General features: G+C 46.1%; 1 protein-coding gene across 1 annotated transcript in view; it reads right to left on the bottom strand.

Moving 5' to 3' along the window:
* LOC105479135 (calsequestrin 2) overlaps positions 1–13,572 on the bottom strand; it is a 69,627-nt gene that overhangs the window by 2,667 nt on the left and 53,388 nt on the right. Inside the window, exons 9-10 of the mRNA XM_011736946.2 lie at positions 2,509–2,609; positions 213–287 (exon numbers count right to left, since the gene is read on the bottom strand). Coding sequence (XP_011735248.2) covers positions 213–287; positions 2,509–2,609 — 176 coding nt within the window. The remainder of the gene's footprint in view (positions 1–212; positions 288–2,508; positions 2,610–13,572) is intronic.

Here is a 13,572-nt window from a genome sequence, read left to right as displayed (position 1 = left end):
GAAAACGTGTCCATGGAAGGGAGCCATGTAACCACAGATTGGAACTGGCTTGGAGACCAGGCGTGGAACACACTGGCAAGTTTCCTTGAGCAGGACCCCCGCCCTCTTCTGAAGAGACTGGACTCCTGTAGATGCTCTCACAATCTAGGCTGTGTAGCAGAACACAGGGCAGGCCAAGGGTGCCTGAGCAAGCCTTCATAGGGGATACTCACATCTGTGACATTCACCACCCCAATCTGTGGCCTGAATAGGTCAATCTTGAAAGTCTTCTCCCAATAGGCAACGAGCTGCAGCAACAAAAAAATAAGATTAGACAGCAGGCAGAGGGCATTCTCTGTTAAGGACCCACCCACCGTCCCATTGCAGTAACTAGGTCACCATTGGTTAAAGGTCTTCAAAACAGCTGTGGGCACTTAGCAAATTGAAGACTTGGCCCCAGCCTTCAAGCACTTCAAATAAGCATTAAATAAAAGATGACATAGCATAAATTACGGAAACATGTGTCTACAGCTGTAAGAGAGAACATTATAGAGGTGGTCTAATGTTGCTTTCCAAATTACTTGTGGCTGTTTTATAGTTTGTAGAGCCATTTCCCTCCACCTCTTTTTTAATGTCCCATTTTTAAAAATACCTTATCTTGTGCTACATGAGATAGCTGGGAAAGCCATGATGGGTCATAAGTTGCCGAGTAAGAAGAAGGCTTCTTCATTCAACCAGGCCTGGACTCCATGTGGACAAATCTCTGACTGGGGCAAAAATAGAGGAGCAAGGGACCACAGGATTTTTTTTTTTTTAATGGAGATGCTCAGTGGTAGAAAATCTCCCATGCAAATATATGGCCTAGTGGGGACTAGGGATAATCAGGAATCTGGAAATCAGAATAGTCTGAAGATTTCTTCTTTGCAAAAACCAAGGCAAACACATAGAACTGGCCAGAAGAGAGGCTGGGCGCAGTGGCTCACGCCTGTAGTCCCAGCACTTTGGGACTGGAGTCCGGGAGTTTGAAACCAGCCTGAGCAACATAGTGAGACCTTGTCTCTACAAGAAATTTTAAAAATTAGCTGGGCATGGTGGCACACACCTCTAGCCCCAACTGCTCAGGAGGTTGAGGCAGGAGGATTGCTTGAGCCTGGGAACTTAAGGCTGCAGGAAGTTGAGATTATGCCACTGCACTCCAGCCTGGGTGACAGAGTGAGATCCTGTCTCAAAAAAAAAAAAAAAAAAAAAAAAAAAAAGAACGGGCCAGGAAAACTGCAAACCATCTGCTGCAAGCTTGTATAACAAAATAGTCAGATAAACTAGAAACACAACCAGGCAAAAGCTATATCACCAAAGCTGTACTGTATGCAGTCTTATATGGCCATGACTTTGTTATAATTACCCAGTGCTATGACAATGGTCTCAAGTGTCACGGAAGCCTCTGCCTTTGATTCGCCCCCCTCCTCTACATAGGGCTGATTTTCAGGACCCTTGAGATGCCTCTCAATTTTCTCTATTTAATCACAGTATCATCAGTCATGACCTATGCAAATAATGATAATTCCTGGAAGATAAAGTCATCATTCATAACCTAATGATAACTAAACTTGTACTGATTACCGCAATAAGCTTTTACCTAAAGCAGTAGGTAGACCAAGCTTTAGCATCATGTAGACCTAGATTGGAATATCACATCTATCACTCACTAGCTTTAACCTTCCCAGCTATCATTCTCTCCACCTTGTGACAGGGATTATAATAGTACCTACTTCACAGCGTTGTTGAGAGGATTGCTGTGATGAGGCATGTAAAGCATTACTATAGTTCCATGCATACAGTAGAGTATATCAGCTATGCTTATTGTCAGTACCAGTACTTATTATCAGTACCAGAACCAGTACCAGGGTTCCATTCATGTAGTGTACAAATTCTGTTTATTCTTTTTAAAAACATACAAGTATAATCAAAGCTTTCGGGCCACTGATCATGGACACTAGCAAAAGTGTGGACTTTAAGGTTCTTTCACATTCATCGTAGGCTAGACACTATGCTGGGTCCTGGGGAGAACATGATGAACATGACAGGCACAGGCTCTCTTTCTCTCCACAAAGTTCTGAACTCGCTGACAAATGTTCATCTCTGATTTTAATTACTTGGTAATTCAGGTGGCCTCAGAACGATGGTCCCCACCCAGAAGGTCAAAGTAGTTCTGGGGACAGGGAGTGCAGTGGTGAGGGGTAGCTCTGGAGCTGCCGCCAAAGGGGTTTACCCTGCCCACTTGGGTGGGTCCCCGAGGGTCAAGGGTTTTCAACTCCTGGTTTCAACTCCAGGGAGTAAGCCTCATCCTTTCAGGGTCAGCACCAGGCCCCAAGTTCAATACTGCCCCAAGGGCCAAGACCTCCCACATTGGATGGGGGCTGTCACTGGGTTTCTTCAAGTGCCCCCCCCCATTTCACCTCCTTGGATGCTCAACGCAATCATGAGGCTGTGACAGCAACTGAGGGTGGGGCGCTGGCCGGAGCCACTCACCAGAGGAAAGTCGTCGGGGTCGATCCACAGGATGCTCAGGTCGGGGTTGTCGGTATTGTCCCGGGCAACCTGTTTCAGGATCTCCAGGAATTCGTAGCCATCTGAAGCAGGATTCAAGAGAGTTGAGTAACCCCTGCACACACACAGCTTCTAACGTGGAGAGCAGAGTGCGGTTTTTCCATGAGGACTTCTTAGGCCATTTGGTGCTTACCCTCAATTATAGGATTATTCTATAGAATGAGTCAGATGAGAGCTCCAGGCACAAAGCAGCTTATACAAAGGAAACAATAAAAAATTTGAACAAAGGATTAAAGGTTCACAGAGAACTGGCTGGTTTTTCACTGGAAGCCAAACTTCATTTGTGAAAACTGCCCAGCCTTGGGTCAGAAAGTCAGTCCCAGAACAGAGAAACTGCTGCCTGTCCTCACTGATCCCATGCCATCTCTTGAAACAGATACTTTGCTGTCCCTTAGAGTCCCAATAACATCTGCTGTATAGACCAAGAATGTTTAAGCCTGGACCCTTAGTTTTCTACAACCAGGAATTGCTAAAACCTTCAAACCAAACGAGCATCTGATTTACAGTTGGTTTCACTGCTCTGAGATAGTAAACGCGGCTTCCCTCCCTCCCTCCCTCCCTCCCTCCGTATTTCCTTGTATACTGGGCCCTCCCTCTGTTCAGTCAGCAGCAGTCATTGCCCTAGGGGCGGGATGATTCATAAGAAAAGCAGAGAGGAGCTTTATAAGTTTCAAGAACACAAACTTCTTAGCTTTAAAAGCCTAAACCTTGAAGGACTGTGAGCATACAACTTTTGCCATAAACAAAAATTATAGGAGAATATTCAGTAAGAGATAGCATACTCTCAACCCTCAGCACCACTCCCCAGCCCCCAGCTAGAAACTGAAAAAATGGTTTAGATTCTGGAAGATCCCTGAGAATACTAAACTGCGCCTGTGTGTGTGTGCGTGCGTGTGTGTGTGTGCGTGTGCATGTGTGCACGTGCGTGTGTGTGTGCATGTGCAGAAACACAAGCCATGTGTGCATGTACAGAATCTCCATTGTTTCCGGGAATCCCAGGGTATAGAAGACCCATGGTTTGTTTCAGAATTAAACTTAGGCAAATGAAAAGATCCCAGAATCCCCTAAAGAACCCCCTAGTATAGGAGCACTAGGGCAGAAGAGCCTGTCGAAAGGCCCCATGGAGTTGTCTTGTCATTCTGAGGAACTTGGACAAATGATGATGACCCCTACCAGATGTGCACCCCACTCAGCTATGCCTGGGAACCAGAGAGACCCTGGATCCCTCGGGATGGTGGAATTGGGGTGGAGAACCTTTAATTATCAGCCCCAGCTTCCACCACTCAGTGGTATACACTCAAAATTGAAATTTAGGTTCAGTTCTAAATAATAAAGTTACAGTTCTTGCATAGCTGAATTCGTGGCTTGAAATTTATACCGTGAATATAAGTAACTCACCAGCTACTTGGGAATTCAATTAACTGTGTTTTCTTTGCAAAGTTTTTTTCTTTTGCCTGGAATCTCAGCAAACTTGAGCTCCTCCCTATGGCCTCTGTTTAGCAAGCCTCTCCTCTCTCCAGGAATGCTAGCTTTTGTTTGGCTCTTTTGGACTCTTGGTAAAAGTTTTTTCTACACTTCCTTATCTCTAATGCATTCCAGGCAAAACGCATACTATTCTTAGCAACTCTACTTTGAGTCTTTGAGTTGGTGTAGTCACTGTTGCTAGCTCACACTGAAGATTCAGGCTGAGCCCCCTTAGGCCTTACTACGTGGGAAGCACAGCGACCTCTAGTGGAGAAGTTCCTTTTTTTGGAGGGGGGGCGGTCTCTGTTGTCCAGGCTGGAGTGTGTGATGGGAACATAGCTCACTGCAGCCTCGACCTCCCAGGCTCAAATGATCCTCCTGTGTCAGCCTCACAAGTAGCTAAAACTACAGATGCATGCCATTATGCCCAGCTAGTTTTTAAAATTTTATTGTTTTATTTTGTAGAGACAGGGATCTCACATTGTTGCCCAGGTTGGTTTTAAACTCCTGGGCTCAAGTGATCCTGCCTCAGCTTTCCAAAGTGCAGGATTACAGACTTGAGTCACTATGTCAGGCCTAGAAGTGGTCTTTATGGCTGGTGTCCACTTCTTGCAGAGATACAGAGTGGACTTGGGTAATCTTTTAATCTGTGCTCATAACCATATTGCAAATGAGATTATGACAGACACCGGAGACTGACAGGGCCCTAAGCATTAGAGTTCATTTATCTGTAATTGCGGGGCTAGGGGCAAGGTGGGGTAGGGGCATTACTCCTGCTGCCTGTAGGTGGAACTGAGAAGGTCCGGCCCCTCCAGTGTATCACTGGCTGCCAAGTGTGGACACTATGGGTTCTCCTTTGGCCATATGTCTGTCACAGGAGAGGGAAATATGGTGCCGCCTTGGTTATCTGTAGAGATAGGAATCATAATACAAAGACCACAAGGAGGAATTCCTCCAAAACAACTTCAGTTACTATTTTTAGCTGCAGAAAATAAAGAAATGATAATCAATGAGGTGACCCTGCTAGTACTTTGGAAGATGAGAGAGAGTCAAGCATAAAAGGGACATGACAAATCTGAAATTCACAAAGAGGATGAAATGCAACAACACAGACTCAAATGAAAGTAGAAAGCAAACTTGTGGTGCAAGAGACTGATTCACATAAAGAAAAGGAGAGTCTAGGTAGGCACGAGTGTTGTGGAGGGACAGGATCTGTGACCCAGAACTACAAGCTGAATACACAACAGAGCGCTGTTGTTTTCTTATGGGAAAAACTCTCTTAACATTGGGATGCATCAAAAGGAATGTGGTATCCAAGAACATACCTACTACATTCCTATTTGACATTCTAGAGCAGGTTAAGAGACGAAAAGAAAAACTGAACTGTGCAAGAAAAATCAAATGGATGGTAGTATTTATGTAAATGAGCAAAGTCAAAAGTGTGGCCTGAAGCCCATTTTCAAGAAAATAAAAAGATTTTTGTAATATTCTTTGTGTCTATGGAGAAGCAAAGAAATCTCAAAAACCATTCCCAGAATAAATTAATAAATAAGGTTGACATTAAAGCTGAAAAAGTTTCCTCTAGATCCAAGGGCAGGTTTCAGATGTTCAGGGTGATGAACTCTGTAATGGACAATGTCTGTGTCCCCGAATACTTTTAATGACAGAACAGAGCCCATTCTTCAGGGAGTCAACCCAGCATAGCCCTTAAACACACAGACTCTGGGGCCAAATGACCTTGGCCAAGGTCCTGGATGTACCCTTAGAGTGTGACTTAGAGCAAGTTATTTAATGTTTGTCTCCTCATCTGTAAAACAGGGATGATGACAATGATAGCATCTACTTCACTGAGTAGTTGTGAGTTAAATGAATCAGTTTTCCTGCAGCACTTGGACAGTGCCTGGCATAGAGTAAGGTTTAGCCATTATTTTACTTAAATTACCTGACATTCTATATTCAAAGGCAAGGAAGCTAGCTGGAACTCCCTAAGCCTGGCCGTTCCTCTGTTCATTTACCACATCGGTATTAAGTTCAGTGATCTGGGCACCGGGAGTGGGGTGGAGGCAGTCTTGGACCCACATGGTAGAGAACATGCCCACAGAAAACTACATCACAAGAGAGTACAGCGTGGGGCAGTTCCTTCTGGCTCCTGTTGCTGATTCTGTGACCAAAGGCTTCAGGGATGGCTGTGCCAGCTGGTGTGACCACGAGAACCCTGCCTTGATAACTGGGTCAGGAAAAGGTTTAAGTCCTTTGCTTTTAAGGCATTAGCTTGTATGGATATTCCTGATCAAAGGCTTACGAGCCTCCAGGGCTCTCCCCTCTTCAGACCCCAGCCTTGAGTGCAGACCTGTTAAAATGGATTCTCATTAATCTGTGAAAGTGAGTTAAGGCAGCTAACCTGGTCTCACATGTATTCAGTTGCTAAAATTGTAAGTTACAAGTTCAATTTTTTCCAAAGAGAGCCTCTGTTTCTTTGTAAAACTGGCAGGTCCCCTGGAAAAGAGAAACATTCTCTGTGGATCCTCCCTTTTTGACCAGGAAGGCAGGTGTAGGAAGCCGCGTTTCACTTTAGTAATTCAATGTTAAGCAAGAACTAGTCCACTGTTAAAATTACATGGATGAATGACTGAGTTTAAAATGAGTAAATGTTTCCTTTATCAGTGGTAGACATGGCTTGGAGGCCTTTCAAGACTGTGGTCATGCATGTTTCAGAAGGAATATAGCCCATACTTCAAAAAAGTATATAGAGATAAAGGGGGAAATACTATTCAGAGATGTGTAGGCTAATAGTTATCTAGACATAGCAAGTAGAGGACTAGTCTCTGCAGTCATCAGAAAAGCATCAGTTCTCAAAATGAGAAGAGACCCCGGCAACCCAGACATTCCAAACATCCAGGTAGGTGAATAACCCCCACTCAAAACATTTGTATCTTTTGAATATTTCCGGGACTGAGACCCTTCGACATTGCTAAAGGCTGACTACAGAGTTGATCATTGGAACAGCCAAGAATCTTATCCTTGCATCCAATTGAAATCTCCTTTTATACACATGACGTTTACTCCCCACTCTTCCTTTATGGACACTAGACATTGTTCTTTTTTGTTGTGTTTTGAGATGGAGTCTCGCTCTGTTCCCCAGGCTGAAATGCAGTGGTGCAATCACGGCTCACTGCAGTCTTGACTTCCCAGGCTCAAGTGATTCTCCCATCTCAGCCTCCTAAGTAGCTGGGACCAGAGGCACACGTCACCACGCAGTTAATTTTTTAATTATTATTTGTAAAGATGAAGTCTCTCTGTGTTGTCCAGGCTGGTCTTGAACTCCTGGGCTCAAGCGATACTCCCACCTCAGCCTCCCAGAGTGCTGGGATTATAGGCGAAAGCCACCACGCCCAACCAGGACACAGGACATTGTTCTCCACATGCAGAAAGTCTATAATCACGCTGCTCCAGCCTTTATTTTTTGAGTGTCTATTGAACACTTACTGGGTACTGAGTACTTTCGCATTTGATTTTTACAACTCGTCTTGATGGAGGTTAGGAAGATTTTATCATCTCCATTTTAAAGGGGATGGAATTAAGACCCAAGGAGAGCAAATGACTTGCCCAGCATCACACGGGAGCAAATGGTAGAGTTGGGAGTTGAACTCAGGTCTTAAGTCTGCACGTCTGGCGCCACTTCCACTGTCTCCTACCCTCTGAGGTCTCCTCACTCCTACCAGTGTTGCTGCCATCTTCCTTCCTCGAGTTTGTGCTTGAGATTTTTAAGCCCAGTGTGAAAGCTTCAACATCAGGGAAGCAGGGGCTGGGACTCTGAGGAAACTGTCCATGGGGTCAGCGCCAGGGCTGGAGGGCTGGCCTCTACCTTCCCATGGAAGAGTCCCATCCCCTCCTTCAAACCACACTGCCAAGCCCTCGCCTCCTAGCAGCTGCAGTATGGTGGGTTGGCTAACTCAGGGATGGCTCTGAGGGGGACTGGCGTCTCAGAGATGGATGTAAATAAAGAGACCTGGAGCTGTGAGAACTGCAACTCCTCTCCTGCCACTCAGGCTTGGAGTCCTGAGAGGCCATGACCCACAGCCAAGGGATGCACGTTGAACCAGGAGGTTTCCCACGGCAAGCGAGTGGCCTCTGGGAATCACATCTTTGTGGGAGGAGAAACTGGTGATTATCCTCTCCTGTTTCCCTGGCAGGGACTGATGGGAATGAGCCTTCACCAAGCCCTAGGGGACCGGTCCCAGGCCAGGTACAGCCAAGTCAGGAGCCAAGGCCACATTCAGCAGAGGCTCGTGTGTCTCAGACCAAGCAGCGGTCTAGGAGCGAACAGGCCCACAGCACGCTGGCTGTGCTCACTCCACAAAGGCACTGAAAGGGACCCTTCCTGACTCAATGCCGTGGGAAGTTCTGGGCCTCAGGGTCTCTGCTCCTGTGAAGAGAGGCCTGAGCTTGGGGGGGCCAAGCTCTTAGAGTGGGGTCCTGCCCTTACTTATGTGGCAGGTGGACAGATAAACGGCCGGGGCTGGAACCACAGAGCTTAGAGGTTGTGTCTAAAGAGGGCACTGGGTCTGGAGTTTAAAGAACTTGCACAGGTCGCTTAACCGCTCCCCTTTCGTCTCCTCCTCTGAAAGTGGAGAGAACAGCAGCCACATGACCTCTCAGGCATGTTGATATAATGAGATGCTCTCAGCATGTGGGCTGGGTAAAGTGTGTAGGGAGACACAGGCAGAAGGGCCTCGTAAAGACTTCCTCTGTCTTCTTCCTTTTTCTCCTCCACCCCCATCACACTCTTAATCATTTTAAGGCTTTTTTTTTTCTTTTCACTACTTTGATCCTTCATTGACGGGAAGGGTTTTTGTTTGTTTGTTTTGTTTTGTTTTGTTTTTGAGATGGAGTCTCACTCTGTCACTGAGGCTGGAGTGCAATGGTGTGGTCTTGGCTCACTGCAACCTCTGCCTCCTGGGTTCAAATGATTCTCCTGCATCAGCCTCCCAAGTAGGTGGGACTACAGGTATATGCCACCACGCCCAGCTAAGTTTTGAATTTTTAGTAGAGACGGGGTTTCACTATGTTGGCCAGGCTGGTCTCGAACTCCTGACTTTGTGATTCACCTGCCTGCAATTCCAAAGTGCTGGGATTACAGGTGTAAGGGTTTTGTTTGTTTGTTTGTTTTCATCAGGCAGGTATAATTTGAGTTCCCACAACATCTTAAGCCCAGAGCCAGGGGCTGAGACACAAGGGTGTATAGGACAGGTCCTCTCTCAGAAAGGCCTTGTTGGTCTCTAGGCCAAAGCTCACTCAGTAAGTATGGAATTCTCAAAAAGCGGCCCAGCATCTGAACTGGACCCTTTGGGAAACCTCAGAGGGAGCTCTCCTCTCACAAGATGGAATTGCCAAGAAGTCACCCGTGAGAGTCAAACATCCGCGTAGGACAGGGGACATTGTCTGGGCCCCACGGCTGTGAGACGGCACTTGAGACATGTGAATACACTACCACTCCTTACCACAGCCCTCTTTCTCTGCCTGTCTTCTGGCCCTAAGATCCCGGAATTGGTGAAAAAGTCAAATGACACGGTGTTGTCATGAAGAGAAGCTTAAGCTGGTTGTTACAGAGCCCAGACTTGGGGCTGGACTGCTAGGTTTGAATCCCAGTTCTATCACTGATTAGCCATGTGAGCTGGGGACATTATTTAACTTCTTCGTCCCTGTATTTTCTCATCTGTACACCGGGGAAGATGATAAAAACAGCACCTAACACGTTGGGTTGTTGCGAAGGTTAAATATGTTGATACTTGTTAAGTGCTTGGAATAACATTCAACACATAGCAAGAACCAGGCCAGGCACAGTGGCTCACGCCCATAATCCCAGCACTTTGGGAGGCTACTGAAAATACAAAACTTAGCCAGGTGTGGTGGCCCATGCCTCTAATCCCAGCTACTCGAGAGGCTGAGGCAGGAAAATCACTTGAACCCGGGAGGTGGAGGTTGCAGTGAGCAGAGATGGTGCCACTGCACTCCAGCCTGGGCAATTGAGGGAGACTCTGTCTCAAAAAAAAAAAAAAAAGAAGGAAAAGAAAGAAAGAAAGAAAGAAAGAAAGAAAGAAAGAAAGAAAGAAAGAAAGAAAGAAAGAAAGAAAGAAAGAAAGAAAGAAAGAAAGAAAGAAAGAAAGAACCAAATGTTACATTTGATAAACCAAATTTAAAATCAAAAGCTCAAAGAGGCAGTTAGTGGTCCTACTTGAGACAATGGTCTCAAAAAGATTTTTACAGGAACCTGAAGCAGTGGAAGCTTAGATGGAACAGAGCTTGGAGACATTCTTTCCAGGGCCTGTCACTAATTCTGTTCCACATGCGCAGACAGCAGCCTGTCCTTGCATTTCCAGCTAACCTTGTTAGCGCTAATATTCCCAGTGCCCTTTGAGGATATCCATCCAGCATGCACTCATGTAGAAATGCCGCTTTGCAAACCTTTCATCACATGTTATAAAGAAGATGTCAGCCTGACACAGACACATCTAGGAGTGGTGAGGAAGAGAGTCGTTCATTTTCAAACCTGTCAGACGAGCGGCTCTGGCGGGCGCTTTGAGCGCAGGAGCTGGAGGAAGACTGGCAGCACCACCAGGCAATGGGCAAGAGCGCAGGGCTAGGAAATGCCCTTCCCAGCCAGGCCTGCCTGAGGGCACGGGATGAGTACAGCAGGAGAGATCCAGCGATTAGGCTCTAGGGCCAGGAGAGCAGACCCTGCCTCCTGGCAGGTGGGGGTGAGAGTACAGGGTTGCTGCCTGCCCTCAGCTTTCTACAAGGGGTGAACTCAAGTTCTTGGCCGTGAGGGTCATGTCAGAACTGTTGGGAGAAGAAAGTGGTTGGGGCAGCTGGATCGCTGGGATGTGTGGTTGTTGCTGCTGTATAATCTTAGATCCTAAACCTGGACAGTGGGAGGAAGCCGGACTTTTATTCCCTGACTAGGCTCTCAAGCTTCCAGGTGGTTTTGCGCTCTTCTCACCTCCCCCTGCTCTGCCTGCTCGTGCCCCCTTCCCCAGTACATGAGGCAGCACTGCACATGCTCAGAGCCTGCACTGGCTGGGGCATTGTTTGGAGTTGGTGTGATAGGGTGGACTGTGCACAGGAGGGGCCCTTGGGAAATCTAAGCTTGATTTTCCACTATTCCTATAACCCTGTGATCTCAAACATGCCATTGCATTGCCCTGGGTCTCTGTTTTCTTGTCTTTCAAACGTTGGAGGTGGAGAAGATGGTGAAGGGCAATAGAGAGGCAGGAAGGAGGACCAAATGATCACTTAGCACAGGCCCTGCTACAGACTTACATGCCACTCAGAGTTGCTACCCTGACGACTTCATATAACTCTATGGCAGGGCCTTGTGGTTAAGGGTGTGGGCTGGGAAGCCAGACGTCCTCAGCGTCATTCCAACTTTATGCTTCCCAGTGAGGTAAGCTCTCTCAGCCTCAGCTTCCTCAGTTGTAATAAAAATATTGCCTTCCTCATGGGGTTCTTGTGTACATATAAGTACACAGTAAGTGACAATCACCATCATCTCCCTCATAGTCATGATGTATTTAGAGGTCAAGACAGCCTGCTTGAATTTGAATCTTGGCTTAGGTACAGTGAGTGATTTGGGCAACTTATTTAACCTCTAAAACACACGTTCCTCATCTGACACTAGAATAATCATCATCAGGCACATATTACAGAGTGGCTTTAGGTGCTAAATAAGGTCATCTACATAAAGCTCCTAGCACAGTTCCTCAATCATGTTAGCTCTTTAAGAAGAACTGTATTATTTTCCTGAATGTATGACCTTCTTCCTTGGGTTGGTGGGGTAGGTGTTTGGCTGGGGCGAAAGGCCATGTCTAACTTGTTAGCAAGAGCAAAGGAATGCAGAGGGACTGTTTTGCAGGAATGAAATTCCTAGTCCTGCAGTCAGGCCCATTGCCCCAGGTTACACACCAGTGCTCTGCAGGTAAATCACTGATTAACCACAAATTCAGAGTCAGGGACTTTCACAGACAGTTCTTCCCCTTTCCCAACCCAGAGTGGCAAGGCCCTCGCTCACAGAAGATGCTTCCAGAGCTCCTACCCCTCCCCCTCCCCTCACCTCAGTGCGTGCTTACAGCTTCCCAGTACAAGCCCCAGCTTGGGCTCTTTTGGGGAAAGACACAGCTTCAGGCCCAGGGATATTTGTGCAGGGAGGAGGTGGAAGTAGTTTCTGGAGCTTGATTCATTACAGCAGCAATCTCGGTCAAACAGGTTCCTGCAACTTCAGGGAGGCCTCTTTGTTCTATTGTTCCAAAGAGCCAGACAGGCTTCCCCACAATCCTGGAAGGGGGCAGGTGAGGTGGGGAAGGAGCCCTCTGGAGTCTGGCCAGCAGGCTGCTGCCTATGGCAACTGCATCTCTGTTCACATAACACCAGGGATCCAATTCTGTTTGATTATAGTTTGTAAACCTTAGGCAATTGGCTTCCTTTGCTATTTGCTCCTCTGGGGCAGAGTGGTGGCCAGAATCTGTGGAAAACCCACTGAAACCACACTGGCTTTTTTTTGAGGGGGTGGAGACAAGGGCTAGATCATGCTGAAAAATGAAAAAAGCCAAGAGAGTGCTCAGATAATTCAGAACATAAATTTGGTTTTGATACAATGGAATATGATTCGGCCCTTAAAAGGAATATGTGCAATATCATTGGGACACCTTGAAAACATCATGCTAAGTCAAAGATGTCACACACAAAAGGCTACATAGTAAATGATTCCGTTTATATGAAATGTCCAGAATAGGCAAATTGTAGAGATCATAACTAATTCCTGCCTGCAGAGGTGGGTGAGAGGGAAATGGGAGTGACTGCTAATGGCTGTTTTTCAGAATATTCTAGAATTAGATACTGATTATGTTTGCACAACTTTGTGAATGTACTAAAAACCACTGAAATCTTCACTTTAAAAAGGTTACTATTACGGTATATGGATTATATCTTGATTTCACAAATTATATGATAAAAAATGTGGGTTTCACTCTATAAGAAGCTATGGAGGCTATTAGTGTATTGCCAAAAAAGGGAAGGAAAAGCTGGTCTGCCAGTGAAGAGTTTGGGGCTCGGTCTTGTTTGGTCATCTAACTCTCTAATCATCTGCCAGACAAATATTTATTGAGCACCTACCATGTGTCAAGACATTGTGCAAGAATCAGCTATATATTGATGAACAAGGCGATCTGTTCACCCTTGATGATCTACCACTAACTGTGTTCTCTTGGGCAGTTTTCTTTTTTTTTTTAACTTCTCCAAATGGCTGTTTCCTGATCTGTCCAGTGGAACCATCTCTAAATCTCTCCCTATGAGTATATAAGAGGCTGAGGTCCCCAGCAAGTACCATGATGTCTACATTCCCTTGTCTTTGGTTACATTCTGGGTTGTCTCAGGGTTTCCAAAATGCACTTCAGAATCTGTGCTTCCACTTTCTTTTGGGGACTCTCTATCTCACAGAGTACTGCCATAGGAAATTGCTACCTGCAA

The sequence above is a fragment of the Macaca nemestrina genome, chromosome 1, assembly GCF_043159975.1.
Source record: "Macaca nemestrina isolate mMacNem1 chromosome 1, mMacNem.hap1, whole genome shotgun sequence".
NCBI lineage: Eukaryota > Metazoa > Chordata > Mammalia > Primates > Cercopithecidae > Macaca > Macaca nemestrina.
This window is presented reverse-complemented; position numbering and strand designations above follow the sequence as displayed.